The sequence below is a fragment of the Lepisosteus platostomus genome, chromosome 6 (genome assembly GCF_059453375.1).
Source record: "Lepisosteus platostomus isolate fLepPlt1 chromosome 6, fLepPlt1.hap1, whole genome shotgun sequence".
Taxonomy (NCBI): domain Eukaryota; kingdom Metazoa; phylum Chordata; class Actinopteri; order Semionotiformes; family Lepisosteidae; genus Lepisosteus; species Lepisosteus platostomus.
Window position 1 is genome coordinate 2,671,951 of NC_142616.1, and position 22,282 is coordinate 2,694,232.

The following is a 22,282-nucleotide window of genomic DNA, read 5'->3' on the forward strand; positions in this document are numbered from 1 at the left end:
TTAACCCCTCTCTCTCTCAGTGCAGTGTTAATGTACTGGAGTGTCCAGTCAGTGTGTCTGTATTAACCCCTCTCTCTCTCTCAGTGCAGTGTTAATGTACTGGAGTGTCCAGTCAGTGTGTGTGTATTAACCCCTCTCTCTCAGTGCAGTGTTAATGTACTGGAGTGTCCAGTCAGTGTGTCTGTATTAACCCCTCTCTCTCTCAGTGCAGTGTTAATGTACTGGAGTGTCCAGTCAGTGTGTGTGTATGAACCCCTCTCTCTCTCAGTGCAGTGTTAATGTACTGGAGTGTCAGTCAGTGTGTGTGTATTAACCCCTCTCTCTCTCAGTGCAGTGTTAATGTACTGGAGTGTCCAGTCAGTGTGTCTGTATTAACCCCTCTCTCTCTCAGTGCAGTGTTAATGTACTGGAGTGTCCAGTCAGTGTGTCTGTATTAACCCCTCTCTCTCTCTCAGTGCAGTGTTAATGTACTGGAGTGTCCAGTCAGTGTGTCTGTATGAACCCCTCTCTCTCTCAGTGCAGTGTTCATGTACTGGAGTGTCCAGTCAGTGTGTCTGTATTAACCCCTCTCTCTCTCAGTGCAGTGTTAATGTACTGGAGTGTCCAGTCAGTGTGTCTGTATTAACCCCTCTCTCTCTCTCAGTGCAGTGTTAATGTACTGGAGTGTCCAGTCAGTGTGTGTGTATTAACCCCTCTCTCTCTCTCAGTGCAGTATTCATGTACTGGAGTGTCAGTCAGTGTGTGTGTATGAACCCCCCTCTCTCTCAGTGCAGTGTTAATGTACTGGAGTGTCCAGTCAGTGTGTCTGTATTAACCCCTCTCTCTCAGTGCAGTGTTAATGTACTGGAGTGTCCAGTCAGTGTGTGTGTATGAACCCCTCTCTCTCTCAGTGCAGTGTTAATGTACTGGAGTGTCCAGTCAGTGTGTGTGTATGAACCCCTCTCTCTCTCAGTGCAGTGTTCATGTACTGGAGTGTCCAGTCAGTGTGTCTGTATTAACCCCTCTCTCTCTCAGTGCAGTGTTAATGTACTGGAGTGTCCAGTCAGTGTGTGTGTATGAACCCCTCTCTCTCTCAGTGCAGTGTTAATGTACTGGAGTGTCCAGTCAGTGTGTGTGTATGAACCCCTCTCTCTCTCAGTGCAGTGTTCATGTACTGGAGTGTCCAGTCAGTGTGTCTGTATTAACCCCTCTCTCTCTCAGTGCAGTGTTAATGTACTGGAGTGTCCAGTCAGTGTGTCTGTATTAACCCCTCTCTCTCTCAGTGCAGTGTTAATGTACTGGAGTGTCCAGTCAGTGTGTCTGTATTAACCCCTCTCTCTCTCTCAGTGCAGTGTTAATGTACTGGAGTGTCCAGTCAGTGTGTCTGTATGAACCCCTCTCTCTCAGTGCAGTGTTAATGTACTGGAGTGTCCAGTCAGTGTGTGTGTATGAACCCCTCTCTCTCTCAGTGCAGTGTTAATGTACTGGAGTGTCCAGTCAGTGTGTGTGTATTAACCCCTCTCTCTCTCTCAGTGCAGTATTCATGTACTGGAGTGTCCAGTCAGTGTGTCTGTATTAACCCCTCTCTCTCAGTGCAGTGTTAATGTACTGGAGTGTCCAGTCAGTGTGTGTGTATGAACCCCTCTCTCTCTCAGTGCAGTGTTAATGTACTGGAGTGTCCAGTCAGTGTGTGTGTATGAACCCCTCTCTCTCTCAGTGCAGTGTTAATGTACTGGAGTGTCCAGTCAGTGTGTGTGTATGAACCCCTCTCTCTCTCAGTGCAGTGTTAATGTACTGGAGTGTCCAGTCAGTGTGTCTGTATGAACCCCTCTCTCTCTCAGTGCAGTGTTCATGTACTGGAGTGTCCAGTCAGTGTGTCTGTATTAACCCCTCTCTCTCTCAGTGCAGTGTTAATGTACTGGAGTGTCCAGTCAGTGTGTGTGTATTAACCTCTCTCTCTCTCAGTGCAGTGTTCATGTACTGGAGTGTCCAGTCAGTGTGTGTGTATTAACCCCTCTCTCTCTCAGTGCAGTGTTCATGTACTGGAGTGTCCAGTCAGTGTGTGTGTATGAACCCCTCTCTCTCTCAGTGCAGTGTTAATGTACTGGAGTGTCCAGTCAGTGTGTCTGTATGAACCCCTCTCTCTCTCAGTGTAGTGTTAATGTACTGGAGTGCCCAGTCAGTGTGTCTGTATGAACCCCTCTCTCTCTCTCTCTCTGTGTGTAGAAGGAGCTGTACACTAGTGACTGGCCCCACATGACTGCCTACAAGCTGGTCACTGTCCACTTCCGCTGGTGGGGACTGCAGGGCAGGGTGGAGAAATTCATCCACAAGGTCAGAGACGCGCCGACCCCCCCACCACCACTCATCCGGCTGCTTCCTGTCCGAATTAACCCCCCCTCGCTCTCCCTCCCAGTAGCAGGAGAAGCGGCTCTTCAACAACTTTCACAGACAGCTGTTCTGCTGGATAGACCGCTGGGTGGAGCTGTCCATGGAGGACATCCGGACGATGGAGGAGGAGACGCAGAGGGAGCTGGACCAGGTACGGACCCCGTCGCCCGGCCGGCCCCCGGTTCTGGCCCTCCGCTGCTCTGACCCCTGGCTTTGTCTGACCCGTAGATGCGGAACCAGGGCCCGGTGAGAGGCATGAAGGCCGGCGAGGACTAGCTGGAGGAAGAGAGAGAGAGAGAGAGAGGGGGAGAGGGGTCAGTGTCCGTGTGCCTGTCTGTCTGTCTGTCGGTCAGTCCTCCTGTCAGGGAGTCTGGTCTGCTGCCTGTCCTGTCTGTCTGTCTGTCAGGGAGTCTGATCTGCTGCCTGTCCTGTCTGTCTGTTGTCCTGTCTGTCTGTCTGTCAGGGAGTCTGATCTGCTGCCTGTCCTGTCTGTCTGTTGTCCTGTCTGTCTGTCTGTCAGGGAGTCTGATCTGCTGCCTGTCCTGTCTGTCTGTTGTCCTGTCTGTCTGTCAGGGAGTCCGATCTGCTGCCTGTCCTGTCTGTCTGTTGTCCTGTCTGTCTGTCAGGGAGTCTGATCTGCTGCCTGTCCTGTCTGTCTGTCAGGGAGTCTGATCTGCTGCCTGTCCTGTCTGTCTGTCAGGGAGTCCGATCTGCTGCCTGTCCTGTCTGTCTGTTGTCCTGTCTGTCTGTCAGGGAGTCTGATCTGCTGCCTGTCCTGTCTGTCTGTCTGTCAGGGAGTCTGATCTGCTGCCTGTCCTGTCTGTCTGTCAGGGAGTCTGATCTGCTGCCTGTCCTGTCTGTCTGTCAGGGAGTCTGATCTGCTGCCTGTCCTGTCTGTCTGTCTGTCAGGGAGTCTGATCTGCTGCCTGTCCTGTCTGTCTGTCTGTCAGGGAGTCTGATCTGCTGCCTGTCCTGTCTGTCTCTCTGTCTGAGGCGTGTGCGTCTGTCTCTCCTGAGCGCTGTTCCCGTCTCTCGCAGACAGACAGGTCTTTATGGACGAGTGAGGGGGGGCTGCAGACTGGCCACTACAGGGGGCGGAGCCACCTTCTGCTGAGAACCCCGCCCCTCCGACCCCCTGGCTCTCTCCCGGCAGCCAATCAGCATGAGTTTCATCACTCGTCCTTTTCAAGACAGGAAGTCCTCAGCCCACAGATAGGATGTGACATCAGAGACCTCGCCTGTCTATCGTTTTCTGCCAAACTGTGTCCATCCACATTTCACTTATCGCAAACGAGTTTGGGTTTTTTAACTACAGTATATTACCTTTCTCTTATTGTAATTATTATTGTCATCTTTTTGTATCGTTTCTTTTAATTTGTCCTGTTGTTCATGTTTGTACTTCAGTTGTTATCGCTGAGAAAGTCACTTTATTTAAGAAGACTATTGTAAGAGTGTTCAGCCTGACTGAAACACTGAACACAAATAAAAATCATGACTCTTGTTCTGATCTTTCTGTCTGCTGTGTGTTTTAATCTGTCTACACAGCAGGACAGGAGACACAGTGAGAGAGAGGAGATCACAGAGACTCCCTCATTAATAAACACACACAGCAGGACAGGAGGCACAGTGAGAGAGAGAGAAAGGAGATCACAGAGAGTCCCTCAGTAATAAACACAACAGGACAGGAGACATAGTGAGAGAGGAGATAACAGACTCCCACAGTAATACACACAGTGGACAGGAGACAGTGAGAGAGAGGAGATCACAGAGAATCCCTCAGTAATACCCACACACGGCAGGACAGGAGACACAGTGAGAGAGAGAGAGGAGATCACAGAGTAGCCCTCAGTAATAAACACACACAGCAGGATGGGAGACACAGTGAGAGAGAGAGGAGATCACATAGACTCCCTCAGTGATAAATACACACAACAGGACAGGAGACACAGTGAGAGAGGAGATCACAGAGACTCCCTTAGTAATAAACACACACAGCGGACAGGAGACACAGTGAGAGAGAGGAGATAACAGAGAATCCCTCAGTAATAACCACACACAGCAGGACAGGAGACACAGTGAGAGAGAGGAGATAACAGAGAATCCCTCAGTAATAACCACACACAGCAGGACAGAAGACACAGTGAGAGAGAGGAGATCACAGAGAAGCCCTCAGTAATAAATGCACACAGCAGAACGGGAGACACAGTGAGAGAGAGAGGAGATCACATAGACTCCCTCAGTGATAAATACACACAGCAGGACGGGAGACATTGTGAGAGAGAGGAGATCACAGAGACTCCCTCAGTAATAACCACACACAGCAGGACAGGAGACAGTGAGAGAGAGGAGATAACAGAGACTCAGTGATAAACGCACACAGCAGGACGGGAGACACGGAGAGAGAGAGGAGATCACAGAGACTCCCTCAGTAATAAACACAGCAGGACGGGAGACACTGAGAGAGAGAGGAGATCACAGAGACTCCCTCAGTAAAAACCACACACAGCAGGACAGGAGGCACAAAGATAAACATACAGAGCGCAGGGAGAGAGCGCCCCCTGCTGGCCCCACTCACCCCTCTCCCAGGAGTCTCCCCTCCAGGTACTGGCCAGGCTCCCCCTGCTGGGCTCCAGTGGGCTGGGAGCTGGGAGAGAGCGCCCCCTGCTGGCCCCAGTCACCCCTCTCCCAGGAGTCTCCCCTCCAGGTACTGGCCAGGCTCCCCCTGCTGGGCTCCAGTGGGCTGGGAGCTGGGAGAGAGCGCCCCCTGCTGGCCCCACTCACCCCTCTCCCAGGAGTCTCCCCTCCAGGTACTGGCCAGGCTCCCCCTGCTGGGCTCCAGTGGGCTGGGAGCTGGGAGAGAGCGCCCCCTGCTGGCCCCACTCACCCCTCTCCCAGGAGTCCCCTCCAGGTACTGGCCAGGCTCCCCCTGCTGGGCTCCAGTGGGCTGGGAGCTGGGAGCTGCAGGGTGACCTGGCTGCTGGCACGTCTGTAATTGTGTGTTGTGACGGTCTTCTCTAAGAGTCGTCTCTGGAGAAAACAACCAGACTGTAGAGGTGTGTATTTTTGGAAATTGTTTCATCATGAAGCATGCTGGAGTCACTCCTCTCCCCTGTGCAGCTAAATAAAATTGGCAGGAAAATAACTACAATTATATACGTTTTATTTCATTCAAAATACGTATAGTTTTATTGTGATATAAGAATTCTTATACAACTGTAAATGAAAGGAAAAGCACGGGATATCGAAACTTCCCTGACCAAGATGGCGGCCGAAGAGGCCTGGGGGGGTCACAGGATATTGACGTCACGAGAAACTGGTGTATCCCGTTGGCTGGAGCACTTCCTAGTTACAGGTCTCCCGGGCGTGGAATGCTGCAGTCAGGTGTCCGCTGGGCTGGGCCGATCCGGATCGCTTTCGCCCTCCTGGGACTTCGCTACGGACCGTGCTCGACCGGGACCAGGTACCGGACACGGCTGCGTGGGGGTGTGTTGTTGTCACGTCGCGATGCGACTGCTTTCTGAGGAAAAGCCGGATTGTTGTGTGTCTGAGCGCCGCGGTCGCCTCGATACAGGGGTCCCTACCCGGAGCCGGTGCCGGTCCGGCTCTCTGAGGGAGAGAGGTCTCCTCGATACAGGGGTCCGGACCCGGAGCCGGTGCCGGTCCGGCTCTCTGAGGGAGAGAGGTCTCCTCGATACAGGGGTCCGGTGCCGGTCCGGCTCTCTGAGGGAGAGAGGTCTCCTCGATACAGGGGTCCGGACCCGGAGCCGGTGCCGGTCCGGCTCTCTGAGGGAGAGAGGTCTCCTCGATACAGGGGTCCGGTGCCGGTCCGGCTCTCTGAGGGAGAGAGGTCTCCTCGATACAGGGGTCCGGACCCGGAGCCGGTGCCGGTCCGGCTCTCTGAGGGAGAGAGGTCTCCTCGATACGGGGGTCCCGACCCGGAGCCGGTGCCGGTCCGGGGGAGCTGTGGGCCGGCGGTGTGACAGGAGCCGATCGCAGTTAGAGAGCGACTCTCGTCTCCAAGGAGCGCAGGGCGGGGCGCTGAAGGCACACAGCTGTGTGTGATCCCTGAGTCACGGCACTGTGTCTCCTCTCTCTCCCTCACTCCCTCTCTCCTGTCTCTTCCTCACTCTCTCTCCTCTCTGCTGTCTCTTCCTCACTCCCTCTCTCCTCTCTCCCCCATCTCTCCTGTCTCCCCCTCACTCCCTCTCCTCTCTCTCCTCTCTCTCCCTCTCTCCTGTCTCCCCCTCACTCCCTCTCTCCTCTCTCCTGTCTCTTCCTCACTTCCTCTCTCCTCTCTCCTCACTCCCTCTCTCCTGTCTCCTGTCTCCCCCTCACTCCCTCTCTCCTCTCTCCTGTCTCTTCCTCACTCCCTCTCTCCTCTCTCCTCCTCACTCCCTCTCTCCTCTCTCTTCCTCACTCCCTCTCTCCTCTCTCCCTCACTTCCTCTCTCCTCTCTCCTCTCTCTTCCTCACTCCCTCTCTCCTCTCTCCTCTCTCCTCCTCACTCCCTCTCTCCTCTCTCCTCCTCACTCCCTCTCTCCTCTCTCCTCTCTTCCTCACTCCCTCCCTCCTCTCTCCCATCCCTCTCTCCAGTCTCTCCAGTCTCTCCAGTGCTCCGTTCTGCCCCAGAGCTACAGCCCCCCGGGCCTGTCTGTCCCAGTCCTTCGCTCCCGTCTCCCACACCAGCTCTCCCAGTCTGAGCAGTGGGCAGTCCAGGAAGTGGGCGATGTCGGAGCCCCCTGTCCACGTCCGGGCGCGCTGCCCGCTGTACCCGGGGTCCGAGGTCCAGCGCCTCCCGGTGCCGGACCAGCGCGTGCCCTGGGACCGAGAGTGGCCCCAGTACAGCCCCCCCACCTACACCGCGCCCACTGTGCTGAGACAACCAGTCTGGGCCGACCCAGAGATCAGGTGAGAGTCAGTGTGTCTGTATTAACCCCTCTCTCTCTCAGTGCAGTGTTAATGTACTGGAGTGTCCAGTCAGTGTGTGTGTATGAACCCCTCTCTCTCTCAGAGCAGTGTTAATGTACTGGAGTGTCCAGTCAGTGTGTGTGTATGAACCCCCCTCTCTCTCAGTGCAGTGTTAATGTACTGGAGTGTCCAGTCAGTGTGTCTGTATGAACCCCCCTCTCTCTCTCAGTGCAGTGTTAATGTACTGGAGTGTCCAGTCAGTGTGTCTGTATTAACCCCTCTCTCTCTCTCAGTGTAGTGTTAATGTACTGGAGTGTCCAGTCAGTGTGTCTGTATTAACCCCTCTCTCTCTCTCAGTGCAGTGTTAATGTACTGGAGTGTCCAGTCAGTGTGTCTGTATTAACCCCCCTCTCTCTCAGTGCAGTGTTAATGTACTGGAGTGTCCAGTCAGTGTGTGTGTATTAACCCCTCTCTCTCTCAGTGCAGTGTTAATGTACTGGAGTGTCCAGTCAGTGTGTCTGTATTAACCCCTCTCTCTCTCTCAGTGTAGTGTTAATGTACTGGAGTGTCCAGTCAGTGTGTCTGTATTAACCCCTCTCTCTCTCTCTCAGTGCAGTGTTAATGTACTGGAGTGTCCAGTCAGTGTGTCTGTATTAACCCCCCTCTCTCTCAGTGCAGTGTTAATGTACTGGAGTGTCCAGTCAATGTGTCTGTATGAACCCCTCTCTCTCAGTGCAGTGTTAATGTACTGGAGTGTCCAGTCAGTGTGTGTGTATTAACCCCTCTCTCTCTCTCAGTGCAGTGTTAATGTACTGGAGTGTCCAGTCAGTGTGTGTGTATGAACCCCTCTCTCTCTCAGTGCAGTGTTAATGTACTGGAGTGTCCAGTCAGTGTGTGTGTATTAACCCCTCTCTCTCTCAGTGCAGTGTTAATGTACTGGAGTGTCCAGTCAGTGTGTGTGTATTAACCCCTCTCTCTCTCAGTGCAGTGTTCATGTACTGGAGTGTCCAGTCAGTGTGTGTGTATTAACCCCTCTCTCTCTCAGTGCAGTGTTAATGTACTGGAGTGTCCAGTCAGTGTGTGTGTATTAACCCCTCTCTCTCTCAGTGCAGTGTTAATGTACTGGAGTGTCCAGTCAGTGTGTCTGTATTAACCCCTCTCTCTCTCAGTGCAGTGTTAATGTACTGGAGTGTCCAGTCAGTGTGTCTGTATTAAGCCCTCTCTCTCTCAGTGCAGTGTTAATGTACTGGAGTGTCCAGTCAGTGTGCCTGTATGAACCCCTCTCTCTCTCAGTGCAGTGTTCATGTACTGGAGTGTCCAGTCAGTGTGTCTGTATGAACCCCTCTCTCTCTCAGTGCAGTGTTAATGTACTGGAGTGTCCAGTCAGTGTGTGTGTATGAACCCCTCTCTCTCTCAGTGCAGTGTTAATGTACTGGAGTGTCCAGTCAGTGTGTCTGTATGAACCCCTCTCTCTCTCAGTGCAGTGTTAATGTACTGGAGTGTCCAGTCAGTGTGTCTGTATTAACCCCTCTCTCTCTCAGTGCAGTGTTAATGTACTGGAGTGTCCAGTCAGTGTGTGTGTATTAACCCCTCTCTCTCTCAGTGCAGTGTTAATGTACTGGAGTGTCCAGTCAGTGTGTCTGTATTAACCCCTCTCTCTCAGTGCAGTGTTAATGTACTGGAGTGTCCAGTCAGTGTGTGTGTATTAACCCCTCTCTCTCTCAGTGCAGTGTTAATGTACTGGAGTGTCCAGTCAGTGTGTGTATTAACCCCTCTCTCTCTCAGTGCAGTGTTAATGTACTGGAGTGTCCAGTCAGTGTGTCTGTATTAACCCCTCTCTCTCTCAGTGCAGTGTTAATGTACTGGAGTGTCCAGTCAGTGTGTGTGTATTAACCCCCCTCTCTCTCTCAGTGTAGTGTTAATGTACTGGAGTGTCCAGTCAGTGTGTCTGTATGAACCCCTCTCTCTCTCAGTGCAGTGTTAATGTACTGGAGTGTCCAGTCAGTGTGTCTGTATGAACCCCTCTCTCTCAGTGCAGTGTTAATGTACTGGAGTGTCCAGTCAGTGTGTCTGTATTAACCCCCCTCTCTCTCAGTGCAGTGTTAATGTACTGGAGTGTCCAGTCAGTGTGTGTGTATTAACCCCTCTCTCTGAGTGCAGTGTTAATGTACTGGAGTGTCCAGTCAGTGTGTGTGTATTAACCCTTCTCTCTCTCAGTGCAGTGTTAATGTACTGGAGTGTCCAGTCAGTGTGTGTGTATTAACCCCTCTCTCTGAGTGCAGTGTTAATGTACTGGAGTGTCCAGTCAGTGTGTCTGTATTAACCCCTCTCTCTCTCTCAGTGCAGTGTTAATGTACTGGAGTGTCCAGTCAGTGTGTGTGTATTAACCCCTCTCTCTGAGTGCAGTGTTAATGTACTGGAGTGTCCAGTCATTGTGTGTGTATTAACCCCTCTCTCTCTCAGTGCAGTGTTAATGTACTGGAGTGTCCAGTCAGTGTGTGTGTATTAACCCCTCTCTCTCTCAGTGCAGTGTTAATGTACTGGAGTGTCCAGTCAGTGTGTCTGTATGAACTCCTCTCTCTCAGTGCAGTGTTAATGTACTGGAGTGTCCAGTCAGTGTGTCTGTATTAACCCCTCTCTCTCTCAGTGCAGTGTTAATGTACTGGGGTGTCCAGTCAGCGTGTCTGTATTAACCCCCCTCTCTCTCAGTGCAGTGTTAATGTACTGGAGTGTCCAGTCAGTGTGTCTGTAGGAACCCCTCTCTCTCTCAGTGCAGTGTTAATGTACTGGAGTGTCCAGTCAGTGTGTCTGTATTAACCCCTCTCTCTCTCTCAGTGCAGTGTTAATGTACTGGAGTGTCCAGTCAGTGTGTGTGTATTAACCCCTCTCTCTCTCAGTGCAGTGTTAATGTACTGGAGTGTCCAGTCAGTGTGTCTGTATGAACCCCTCTCTCTCTCAGTGCAGTGTTAATGTACTGGAGTGTCCAGTCAGTGTGTCTGTATTAACCCCTCTCTCTCTCAGTGCAGTGTTCATGTACTGGAGTGTCCAGTGTGTGTGTCTGTATTAACCCCTCTCTCTCTCTCAGTGCAGTGTTAATGTACTGGAGTGTCCAGTCAGTGTGTCTGTATTAACCCCTCTCTCTCTCTCAGTGCAGTGTTAATGTACTGGAGTGTCCAGTCAGTGTGTGTGTATGAACCCCTCTCTCTCTCAGTGCAGTGTTAATGTACTGGAGTGTCCAGTCAGTGTGTCTGTATTAACCCCTCTCTCTCTCAGTGCAGTGTTAATGTACTGGAGTGTCCAGTCAGTGTGTGTGTATGAACCCCTCTCTCTCTCAGTGCAGTGTTAATGTACTGGAGTGTCCAGTCAGTGTGTGTGTATGAACCCCTCTCTCTCTCAGTGCAGTGTTAATGTACTGGAGTGTCCAGTCAGTGTGTGTATTGACCCCTCTCTCTCTCAGTGCAGTGTTAATGTACTGGAGTGTCCAGTCAGTGTGTCTGTATTAACCCCTCTCTCTCTCAGTGCAGTGTTAATGTACTGGAGTGTCCAGTCAGTGTGTGTGTATTAACCCCTCTCTCTCTCTCAGTGCAGTGTTAATGTACTGGAGTGTCCAGTCAGTGTGTGTGTATGAACCCCTCTCTCTCAGTGCAGTGTTAATGTACTGGAGTGTCAGTCAGTGTGTCTGTATTAACCCCTCTCTCTCAGTGCAGTGTTAATGTACTGGAGTGTCCAGTCAGTGTGTGTGTATTAACCCCTCTCTCTCTCAGTGCAGTGTTCATGTACTGGAGTGTCCAGTCAGTGTGTGTGTATTAACCCCCCTCTCTCTCTCAGTGCAGTGTTAATGTCCTGGAGTGTCCAGTCAGTGTGTCTGTATTAACCCCTCTCTCTCAGTGCAGTGTTAATGTACTGGAGTGTCCAGTCAGTGTGTCTGTATTAACCCCTCTCTCTCTCAGTGCAGTGTTAATGTACTGGAGTGTCCAGTCAGTGTGTCTGTATTAACCCCTCTCTCTCTCAGTGCAGTGTTAATGTACTGGAGTGTCCAGTCAGTGTGTCTGTATTAACCCCTCTCTCTCTCAGGGCAGTGTTACTGTACTGGAGTGTCCAGTCAGTGTGTCTGTATTAACCCCTCTCTCTCTCAGTGCAGTGTTAATGTACTGGAGTGTCCAGTCAGTGTGTGTGTATTAACCCCTCTCTCTCTCTCAGTGCAGTGTTAATGTACTGGAGTGTCCAGTCAGTGTGTCTGTATTAACCCCTCTCTCTCTCAGTGCAGTGTTAATGTACTGGAGTGTCCAGTCAGTGTGTGTGTATGAACCCCTCTCTCTCTCAGTGCAGTGTTAATGTACTGGAGTGTCCAGTCAGTGTGTGTGTATGAACCCCTCTCTCTCTCAGTGCAGTGTTAATGTACTGGAGTGTCCAGTCAGTGTGTGTGTATTAACCCCTCTCTCTCTCTCAGTGCAGTGTTCATGTACTGGAGTGTCCAGTCAGTGTGTGTGTATGAACCCCTCTCTCTCTCAGTGCAGTGTTAATGTACTGGAGTGTCCAGTCAGTGTGTGTGTATGAACCCCTCTCTCTCTCAGTGCAGTGTTAATGTACTGGAGTGTCCAGTCAGTGTGTCTGTATTAACCCCTCTCTCTCTCAGTGCAGTGTTAATGTACTGGAGTGTCCAGTCAGTGTGTCTGTATTAACCCCTCTCTCTCTCAGTGCAGTGTTAATGTACTGGAGTGTCCAGTCAGTGTGTGTGTATTAACCCCTCTCTCTCTCAGTGCAGTGTTAATGTACTGGAGTGTCCAGTCAGTGTGTGTGTATTAACCCCTCTCTCTCTCAGTGCAGTGTTAATGTACTGGAGTGTCCAGTCAGTGTGTCTGTATGAACCCCTCTCTCTCTCAGTGCAGTGTTAATGTACTGGAGTGTCCAGTCAGTGTGTCTGTATGAACCCCTCTCTCTCTCAGTGCAGTGTTAATGTACTGGAGTGTCCAGTCAGTGTGTGTGTATTAACCCCTCTCTCTCTCTCAGTGCAGTGTTAATGTACTGGAGTGTCCAGTCAGTGTGTGTGTATTAACCCCTCTCTCTCAGTGCAGTGTTAATGTACTGGAGTGTCCAGTCAGTGTGTCTGTATTAACCTCTCTCTCTCAGTGCAGTGTTCATGTACTGGAGTGTCCAGTCAGTGTGTGTGTATTAACCTCTCTCTCTCTCAGTGCAGTGTTAATGTACTGGAGTGTCCAGTCAGTGTGTGTGTATTAACCCCTCTCTCTCTCTCAGTGCAGTGTTCATGTACTGGAGTGTCCAGTCAGTGTGTCTGTATGAACCCCTCTCTCTCTCAGTGCAGTGTTCATGTACTGGAGTGTCCAGTCAGTGTGTGGGTATTAACCCCTCTCTCTCTCAGTGCAGTGTTAATGTACTGGAGTGTCCAGTCAGTGTGTCTGTATTAACCCCTCTCTCTCTCAGTGCAGTGTTAATGTACTGGAGTGTCCAGTCAGTGTGTCTGTATTGACCCCTCTCTCTCTCTCAGTGCAGTGTTAATGTACTGGAGTGTCCAGTCAGTGTGTCTGTATGAACCCCTCTCTCTCTCAGTGCAGTGTTAATGTACTGGAGTGTCCAGTCAGTGTGTCTGTATTAACCCCTCTCTCTCTCAGTGTAGTGTTAATGTACTGGAGTGTCCAGTCAGTGTGTCTGTATTAACCCCTCTCTCTCTCAGTGCAGTGTTCATGTACTGGAGTGTCCAGTCAGTGTGTGTATTGACCCCTCTCTCTCTCTCAGTGCAGTGTTAATGTACTGGAGTGTCCAGTCAGTGTGTCTGTATTAACCCCCCTCTCTCTCAGTGCTGTGTTAATGTACTGGAGTGTCCAGTCAGTGTGTCTGTATTGACCCCTCTCTCTCTCTCAGTGCAGTGTTAATGTACTGGAGTGTCCAGTCAGTGTGTCTGTATGAACCCCTCTCTCTCTCAGTGCAGTGTTACTGTACTGGAGTGTCCAGTCAGTGTGTCTGTATTAACCCCTCTCTCTCTCAGTGCAGTGTTAATGTACTGGAGTGTCAGTCAGTGTGTCTGTATTAACCCCTCTCTCTCTCAGTGCAGTGTTAATGTACTGGAGTGTCCAGTCAGTGTGTCTGTATTAACCCCTCTCTCTCTCAGTGCAGTGTTAATGTACTGGAGTGTCCAGTCAGTGTGTGTGTATTAACCCCTCTCTCTCAGTGCAGTGTTAATGTACTGGAGTGTCCAGTCAGTGTGTGTGTATTAACCCCTCTCTCTCTCAGTGCAGTGTTAATGTACTGGAGTGTCCAGTCAGTGTGTGTATTGACCCCTCTCTCTCTCTCAGTGCAGTGTTAATGTACTGGAGTGTCCAGTCAGTGTGTGTGTATGAACCCCTCTCTCTCTCAGTGCAGTGTTACTGTACTGGAGTGTCCAGTCAGTGTGTGTGTATGAACCCCTCTCTCTCTCAGTGCAGTGTTAATGTACTGGAGTGTCCAGTCAGTGTGTCTGTATGAACCCCTCTCTCTCTCAGTGCAGTGTTAATGTACTGGAGTGTCCAGTCAGTGTGTCTGTATGAACCCCTCTCTCTCTCAGTGCAGTGTTAATGTACTGGAGTGTCCAGTCAGTGTGTGTGTATTAACCCCTCTCTCTCTCTCAGTGCAGTGTTAATGTACTGGAGTGTCCAGTCAGTGTGTGTGTATTAACCCCTCTCTCTCAGTGCAGTGTTAATGTACTGGAGTGTCCAGTCAGTGTGTCTGTATTAACCTCTCTCTCTCAGTGCAGTGTTCATGTACTGGAGTGTCCAGTCAGTGTGTCTGTATTGACCCCTCTCTCTCTCTCAGTGCAGTGTTAATGTACTGGAGTGTCCAGTCAGTGTGTCTGTATGAACCCCTCTCTCTCTCAGTGCAGTGTTCATGTACTGGAGTGTCCAGTCAGTGTGTGGGTATTAACCCCTCTCTCTCTCAGTGCAGTGTTAATGTACTGGAGTGTCCAGTCAGTGTGTCTGTATTAACCCCTCTCTCTCTCAGTGCAGTGTTAATGTACTGGAGTGTCCAGTCAGTGTGTCTGTATTGACCCCTCTCTCTCTCTCAGTGCAGTGTTAATGTACTGGAGTGTCCAGTCAGTGTGTCTGTATGAACCCCTCTCTCTCTCAGTGCAGTGTTAATGTACTGGAGTGTCCAGTCAGTGTGTCTGTATTAACCCCTCTCTCTCTCAGTGCAGTGTTAATGTACTGGAGTGTCCAGTCAGTGTGTCTGTATTAACCCCTCTCTCTCTCAGTGTAGTGTTAATGTACTGGAGTGTCCAGTCAGTGTGTCTGTATTAACCCCTCTCTCTCTCAGTGCAGTGTTCATGTACTGGAGTGTCCAGTCAGTGTGTGTATTGACCCCTCTCTCTCTCTCAGTGCAGTGTTAATGTACTGGAGTGTCCAGTCAGTGTGTCTGTATTAACCCCCCTCTCTCTCAGTGCTGTGTTAATGTACTGGAGTGTCCAGTCAGTGTGTCTGTATTGACCCCTCTCTCTCTCTCAGTGCAGTGTTAATGTACTGGAGTGTCCAGTCAGTGTGTCTGTATGAACCCCTCTCTCTCTCAGTGCAGTGTTACTGTACTGGAGTGTCCAGTCAGTGTGTCTGTATTAACCCCTCTCTCTCTCAGTGCAGTGTTAATGTACTGGAGTGTCAGTCAGTGTGTCTGTATTAACCCCTCTCTCTCTCAGTGCAGTGTTAATGTACTGGAGTGTCCAGTCAGTGTGTCTGTATTAACCCCTCTCTCTCTCAGTGCAGTGTTAATGTACTGGAGTGTCCAGTCAGTGTGTGTGTATTAACCCCTCTCTCTCAGTGCAGTGTTAATGTACTGGAGTGTCCAGTCAGTGTGTGTGTATTAACCCCTCTCTCTCTCAGTGCAGTGTTAATGTACTGGAGTGTCCAGTCAGTGTGTGTATTGACCCCTCTCTCTCTCTCAGTGCAGTGTTAATGTACTGGAGTGTCCAGTCAGTGTGTCTGTATGAACCCCTCTCTCTCTCAGTGCAGTGTTACTGTACTGGAGTGTCCAGTCAGTGTGTCTGTATTAACCCCTCTCTCTCTCAGTGCAGTGTTAATGTACTGGAGTGTCAGTCAGTGTGTCTGTATTAACCCCTCTCTCTCTCAGTGCAGTGTTAATGTACTGGAGTGTCCAGTCAGTGTGTCTGTATTAACCCCTCTCTCTCTCAGTGCAGTGTTAATGTACTGGAGTGTCCAGTCAGTGTGTGTGTATTAACCCCTCTCTCTCAGTGCAGTGTTAATGTACTGGAGTGTCCAGTCAGTGTCTGTATTAACCCCTCTCTCTCAGTGCTGTGTTAATGTACTGGAGTGTCCAGTCAGTGTGTCTGTATTGACCCCTCTCTCTCTCTCAGTGCAGTGTTAATGTACTGGAGTGTCCAGTCAGTGTGTCTGTATTAACCCCTCTCTCTCTCAGTGCAGTGTTCATGTACTGGAGTGTCCAGTCAGTGTGTGTGTATTAACCCCTCTCTCTCTCAGTGCAGTGTTCATGTACTGGAGTGTCCAGTCAGTGTGTGTGTATTAACCCCTCTCTCTCTCAGTGCAGTGTTAATGTACTGGAGTGTCCAGTCAGTGTGTCTGTATTAACCCCTCTCTCTCTCAGTGCAGTGTTCATGTACTGGAGTGTCCAGTCAGTGTGTGTGTATTAACCCCTCTCTCTCTCAGTGCAGTGTTAATGTACTGGAGTGTCCAGTCAGTGTGTGTGTATTAACCCCTCTCTCTCTCAGTGCAGTGTTAATGTACTGGAGTGTCCAGTCAGTGTGTGTATTGACCCCTCTCTCTCTCTCAGTGCAGTGTTAATGTACTGGAGTGTCCAGTCAGTGTGTCTGTATGAACCCCTCTCTCTCTCAGTGCAGTGTTACTGTACTGGAGTGTCCAGTCAGTGTGTCTGTATTAACCCCTCTCTCTCTCAGTGCAGTGTTAATGTACTGGAGTGTCAGTCAGTGTGTCTGTATTAACCCCTCTCTCTCTCAGTGCAGTGTTAATGTACTGGAGTGTCCAGTCAGTGTGTCTGTATTAACCCCTCTCTCTCTCAGTGCAGTGTTAATGTACTGGAGTGTCCAGTCAGTGTGTGTGTATTAACCCCTCTCTCTCAGTGCAGTGTTAATGTACTGGAGTGTCCAGTCAGTGTCTGTATTAACCCCTCTCTCTCAGTGCTGTGTTAATGTACTGGAGTGTCCAGTCAGTGTGTCTGTATTGACCCCTCTCTCTCTCTCAGTGCAGTGTTAATGTACTGGAGTGTCCAGTCAGTGTGTCTGTATTAACCCCTCTCTCTCTCAGTGCAGTGTTCATGTACTGGAGTGTCCAGTCAGTGTGTGTGTATTAACCCCTCTCTCTCTCAGTGCAGTGTTCATGTACTGGAGTGTCCAGTCAGTGTGTGTGTATTAACCCCTCTCTCTCTCAGTGCAGTGTTAATGTACTGGAGTGTCCAGTCAGTGTGTCTGTATTAACCCCTCTCTCTCTCAGTGCAGTGTTCATGTACTGGAGTGTCCAGTCAGTGTGTGTGTATTAACCCCTCTCTCTCTCAGTGCAGTGTTAATGTACTGGAGTGTCCAGTCAGTGTGTGTGTATTAACCCCTCTCTCTCTCAGTGCAGTGTTAATGTACTGGAGTGTCCAGTCAGTGTGTGTATTGACCCCTCTCTCTCTCTCAGTGCAGTGTTAATGTACTGGAGTGTCCAGTCACTGTGTCTGTATTAACCCCTCTCTCTCTCAGTGCAGTGTTCATGTACTGGAGTGTCCAGTCAGTGTGTGTATTAACCCCTCTCTCTCTCAGTGCAGTGTTCATGTACTGGAGTGTCCAGTCAGTGTGTGTGTATTAACCCCTCTCTCTCTCAGTGCAGTGTTAATGTACTGGAGTGTCCAGTCAGTGTGTGTGTATTAACCCCTCTCTCTCTCAGTGCAGTGTTAATGTACTGGAGTGTCCAGTCAGTGTGTGTATTGACCCCTCTCTCTCTCTCAGTGCAGTGTTAATGTACTGGAGTGTCCAGTCACTGTGTCTGTATTAACCCCTCTCTCTCTCAGTGCAGTGTTCATGTACTGGAGTGTCCAGTCAGTGTGTGTATTAACCCCTCTCTCTCTCAGGTCCTTCTCTCCTCAGTTCAATGCTCTGGACGGGTCAGTGGACAGACGGAGTCACGAGCTGGTCTATCGGGTGCAGGACGGTCAGCCGCTGTGAGTCTCTGTGTGCCGGTGCACCGCGCCGTGTTTCCAGTTCTCCGCGCGTCCCGCTGTCGTCCCGGTTCTCCGCCTGCCTGAGTCCCTCTCCCCTCTCCGTCTCCAGGAACCCGCGCGGACGGACCGGCCTCGCGGGCCGAGGGCTGCTGGGCCACTGGGGCCCTAACCACGCCGCCGACCCCATCGTCACCAGGTGGGCTGGGAGACTACGCCTCCCAGAATTCCGTTTTACCCACAGTTCCTCAACGTGGCGGGGCCCAAGTGCAGCCTGGGAAATGGAGTCTTTTCTGTGCTGCTTGACTGAGTTCAGGTCCAGGTTGATTGGCGTGACTCTCACACACAGGTCTAGGGCCTGACGAAATGCGAGTTAGCTACAGTAGCCCGCGTGTTCAGTGGGGTTCAGGGTTGGCGCCTGGCCTGCCTGTCGTGAGCGTGTCGTGTGTCCCACGCTGTCCCCGTCATCCCGGGCTGAGACGGGTTCAAGAGCCCCAGGCGCTGGGGGTTTGCCAAGTTTCCTGTGTTGAGTCAGTCCCGTTGACAGTGACTGAACACACTCCATTCCTCGCACCCTCGTTTTTCCCACCGGGCCGGACGCTGGGCAGTGTAAGATCAGATCACTGTGTCGGCCCGATAGTCTCTTGTGTGAGGAACCTGTCTGCTCACAGACCCCAGCTCACTCTCCAGAGACACACACACACTCACACACACACTCACACACTCACACACACACTCACACTCACAGACACACACTCTCACACACTCTCACACACTCTCACACACTCTCACACACACTCTCACACACTCACAGACACACACACTCACACTCACACACACAGACAGACAGACAGACACACACACACACACACACACACAGACACACACACTCCAAGAGACACACTCACACACACACAGACAGACAGACACACACACACACACACACACACACTCACACTCACACTCACACTCACACACAGACACACACACACACACACACACACACACACACACACACACACACAGGGAGTGAAGCTGGGGGTCAGCGCGCAGGGTCAGACATTTGTACAGCGCCCCTGGAGCAGCTGCGGTTCAGGGGCCTCCCTCAGGGGCCCAGTGGAGTAGGATTCCTCTGCTGGGCCACAGGATTCGAACCGGCAGCCCTCCAGCCCCGGGCACAGCGCCTGAGCCCCAGAGCCAGCGCCCCGCCGCCCAGAACAGAAACCGGGCTCGATCCGAGCTGTGACCTGACGCCATTCTGCAGTCCGCGCGTGTGACTGGATGGAGAGCCGATACAGACGAGAGGGCGTCTCGAACCCTGGCCCGCCGTCGGTCTAGCCCCCGCTGCGTCACAGAGGGCGGGCTCGGAGCTCGGCGTGACAACGGGCCGATGGCTCCAGGTCCCAGTGTGCGCCGCCGCTGATGCACGCTGGGTGTTGTAGTTTCCCCCCGCCTCGGCCTGCTGGGAGGTGTAGTTCCTGAGCACGTGTGTCCGTGTGTCGCCGGGCAGGTGGAAGAGGGACGCGGAGGGGGAGCAGGTCTTGGACCCGAGCTCAGGCCTCCCGGTGCTGCAGTTCATCTCCATCAAGCGCAAGGACTGTGGAGAGTGGGCCTTACCTGGGGTCAGTGTGTCCACCTGTCTGTCTGTGGAGAGTGACCACACCTGGGGTCAGTGTGTGTGTGTGTCTGTGGAGAGTGACCACACCTGGGGTCAGTGTGTGTGTGTGTGTGTGTGTGTGTGTGTGTGTGTGTGTGTGTGTGTGTGTGTGTGTGTGTGTGTGTGTGTGGAGAGTGACCACACCTGGGGTCAGTGTGTGTGTGCCAGCGGTCAGTGTCGGTGTCTGTGGAGAGTGACCCTGCCAGTGGTCAGTGTGTGTGTGTCTGTGGAGAGTGACCTGCCAGCGGTCAGTGTGTGTCTGTGTCTTCGGAGAGTGACCCTGCCAGTGGTCAGTGTGTGTGTGTCTGTGGAGAGTGACCCTGCCAGTGGTCAGTGTGTGTGTGTGTGTCTGTGGAGAGTGACCCTGCCAGTGGTCAGTGTGTGTGTGTGTGTCTGTGGAGAGTGACCCTGCCAGCGGTCATCTGTCCATCTCTGTGTGCAGGGGATGGTGGACCCGGGGGAGAAGGTGTCGGCCACCCTGCAGAGGGAGTTTTCCGAAGAAGCTCTGAACTCTCTGGCTTTGCCTTCGGAGGAGAGGGCCAGGCTGAGCCAGCGGATCACAGAGCTCTTCAGCAGCCCTGGCCTGCAGGTCAGAGCAAACGAGCACGGAGATCATTCACCTCTGCACCATGTCTCATCTATCTCTGGCCCTCCCTCCCTCGCTCTGTCGCTCTCTCACTCCCTGCCTCCCTGTGTATCTCTCTCACTCTCTCTCCAGGTATATAAAGGCGATGTAGACAATCCCAGAAACACTCTCTCTCTTCCTCACTCTGTCGCTCTCTCACTCCCTACCTCCCTGTGTATCTCTCTCACTCTCTCTCCAGGTGTATAAAGGCTATGTAGAAGATCCCAGAAACACTCTCTCTCTTCCTCTCTGTCTCTTTCTCTCTCTCCAGGTGTAGAATGGCGATGAAGACGATCCCAGAAACACTCTCTTCCTCTCTATGTCTCTCACTTTCTCTCCAGGTGTATAAAGGCTACGTAGACGTTCCCAGAAACACTCTCTCTCTTCCTCGCTGTGTCTCTCTCTCTCTCTCTCTCTCTCTCCAGGTGTAGAAAAGCGATGAAGATGATCCCAGAAACACTCACTCTCTTCCTCGCTGTGTCTCTCTCTCTCTCTCCAGGTGTAGAAAAGCGATGAAGATGATCCCAGAAACACTCACTCTCTTCCTCGCTGTGTCTCTCTCTCTCTCCAGGTGTATAAAGGCTACGTAGACGATCCCAGAAACACTCACTCTCTTCTTCGCTCTCTCTCTCTCTCTCTCTCTCCAGGTGTATAAAGGCTACGTAGACGATCCCAGAAACACTCACTCTCTTCCTCTCTGTGTCTCTCTCTCTCTCTCCAGGTGTAGAAAAGCGATGAAGATGATCCCAGAAACACTCACTCTCTTCCTCGCTGTGTCTCTCTCTCTCCAGGTGTATAAAGGCTACGTAGACGATCCCAGAAACACAGACAACGCCTGGATGGAAACAGTAGCTGTGAACTTCCACGATGAAACAGGTGAGCTCATTGGTCATTATGATTCTGGCTCTGACCGTGCTGGCTGGGTCGCTCCTGATCCTGCGGGCAGGAGGTAGGGGCCCTGAGCTCGGTCATCGTTGTCGTTTCTGCTGTTGCCAGGAGACAGCGTCAGTGGCCTCCCCCTGCACGCGGGCGACGACGCGGGGCAGGTGGCGTGGGTGGACGTGGACTCCTCCCTCAGGCTGTACGCCAGCCACGCCCACTTCCTGGAGACCGCCGCCCGCCACCACCACGCCCACTGGGGCTGAGCCGGGGCGGCAACGTCCTCACGCCCCCGGCGGCGAGCCGCCTGGACCGCGGTGAAATCGGTGCTTTCGGACGAGCTGCCCGCCCCCCCCGCCCCCCCCCCCCCCGACCCCTCGCCCCCCTCTGACCGGATGACCTCGCCCTTCGATGACCTCATCCCCGATGACATCACCCCCCCGGACAGAGCACGCTGGCGATGTCGTCGCCTCGGCCTCGCTGGCGCGGGACCCCTGGGTGGGGTGCCCCAGGCTCCCGGACAGAACATCAGGGTCACGACCCCGGGGTCAGAGGTCGGGGTCAGAGGTCAGCAGGGGGAATTCTCTGCTGTGTTCTGTCAGTAAACTTCGATAAATAAACTCCTGTCAAACACAGTCTCTTGGAGCTCAGTCACTTGGAATACGGGGATATGGGAAAACGAGAATAGGGAATACGGGAATATGGGATAGGGCCTGGAGATACGGAGGAGGTCAGTGTGTCTGTTTCTCTCTCTCTTCCCTCTTTCTGTATCTGTCTGTCTCTCTCTCGTCCTCATTCTCTTCCTCTCAAATTGAACTTCAGAGTCTTATTGAAGTGATACAAGTTACGGTGTTGTCAAACCAAAAACAGTGAACAGAATATTTCCACACCTTACTATTATTATTATTATTATTATTATTATTATTTGAGGGAAAGGCTCGCTGTTCCTCAGGCTGGGACTGGAGAGAATCCCTCTGCGTGCCTGATCCGTCCCCGGCACTCTCCAGTTATCCAGAGGAGGCGGGGCGCTGGCACTGGGGCTCAGGAGCTGTGCCTGTGGCTGGAGGGCTGCCAGTTCGAATCCCACGGCCCAGCAGAGGAATCCTACTCCGTTGGGCCCCTGAGCCAAGTCTGTGAGAAGACAGATTCCTCACACAAGAGACTGTACCTGGCCGATACAGCGATCTGATCTTCTCTTATATAACCTTCGCTCCTCTAACTCTGCCCTCCTGTCTGTCCCCCAAGCCCGTCCACACTCTAGGGGTGACAGGGCTTCTCCTGCTGCGCCCCCAAGCTCTGGGACTCTCTCTGCCCGAGGACATCAGAGAGTCTCCTTCAGATCCAGACTCAAACCTCCTTCTCTAGAAGAGTCTGTACTGACCTGGTCTCGTTCCTCACCCCTCTGCTCTTCTCACTACCCCCCTCCACTGTCTCCCCTGTGTGTGGCAGTGAGAATTGGCCCAGGGCCGATACAGCGATCCGATCTCGTGTCCAGGCGTGTCCAGGACCGGACACTCCCCCGCCTGCCTCGTCACACCCCGCCCCCCCTCAGACACCCGGCCTTCCCTACCACTGCTCCAGGAAACCTCTGGGCGCTCTGCGTTGTCTGTGTGTCCAGTGGGTTGTGTGTGTGATTCGTGTTGTGTTTTTCCCCTCTGTCCCCTCAGCCTCAGCTTC

General features: G+C 52.1%; 2 protein-coding genes across 11 annotated transcripts in view; both read left to right on the plus strand.

The window, feature by feature from the left end:
• The window catches only part of pitpnbl (phosphatidylinositol transfer protein, beta, like), a 33,585-nt gene extending 29,707 nt beyond the window's left edge, over nucleotides 1-3,878 (plus strand). The window contains exons 9-12 of one of the 6 annotated variants that reach the window (XM_088633825.1): nucleotides 2,206-2,313; nucleotides 2,399-2,521; nucleotides 2,599-2,690; nucleotides 3,413-3,878. In XM_088633825.1, the coding sequence (XP_088489951.1) occupies nucleotides 2,206-2,313; nucleotides 2,399-2,521; nucleotides 2,599-2,646 (279 nt within the window). In that variant the 3' untranslated portion in view covers nucleotides 2,647-2,690; nucleotides 3,413-3,878. Of the gene's footprint in view, nucleotides 1-2,205; nucleotides 2,314-2,398; nucleotides 2,522-2,598; nucleotides 2,691-3,408 lie in introns of all 6 variants that reach the window. The other 5 variants (XM_088633827.1, XM_088633823.1, XM_088633821.1 and 2 more) reach the window with 5 other exon arrangements.
• A 1,793-nt stretch (nucleotides 3,879-5,671) lies between these two features.
• Nucleotides 5,672-21,240, plus strand: nudt9 (nudix (nucleoside diphosphate linked moiety X)-type motif 9). 5 transcript variants are annotated; one of them, XM_088633816.1, is made up of 8 exons: nucleotides 5,672-5,830; nucleotides 6,963-7,277; nucleotides 17,358-17,447; nucleotides 17,557-17,643; nucleotides 18,955-19,066; nucleotides 19,544-19,690; nucleotides 20,518-20,602; nucleotides 20,723-21,240. In XM_088633816.1, the coding sequence occupies exons 1-8, from the start codon at nucleotides 5,739-5,741 to the stop codon at nucleotides 20,869-20,871; spliced, it is 1,077 nt and encodes a 358-aa protein (XP_088489942.1). In that variant the 5' UTR covers nucleotides 5,672-5,738; the 3' UTR covers nucleotides 20,872-21,240. The 5 variants fall into 5 exon arrangements, with proteins under 5 accessions (XP_088489942.1, XP_088489945.1, XP_088489944.1 ...); XM_088633817.1 differs by having other exon boundaries at nucleotides 5,673-5,830; nucleotides 6,972-7,277; XM_088633819.1 differs by lacking the exons at nucleotides 20,518-20,602; nucleotides 20,723-21,240 and adding an exon at nucleotides 20,298-20,396.
• Nucleotides 21,241-22,282: the final 1,042 nt, after the last annotated feature.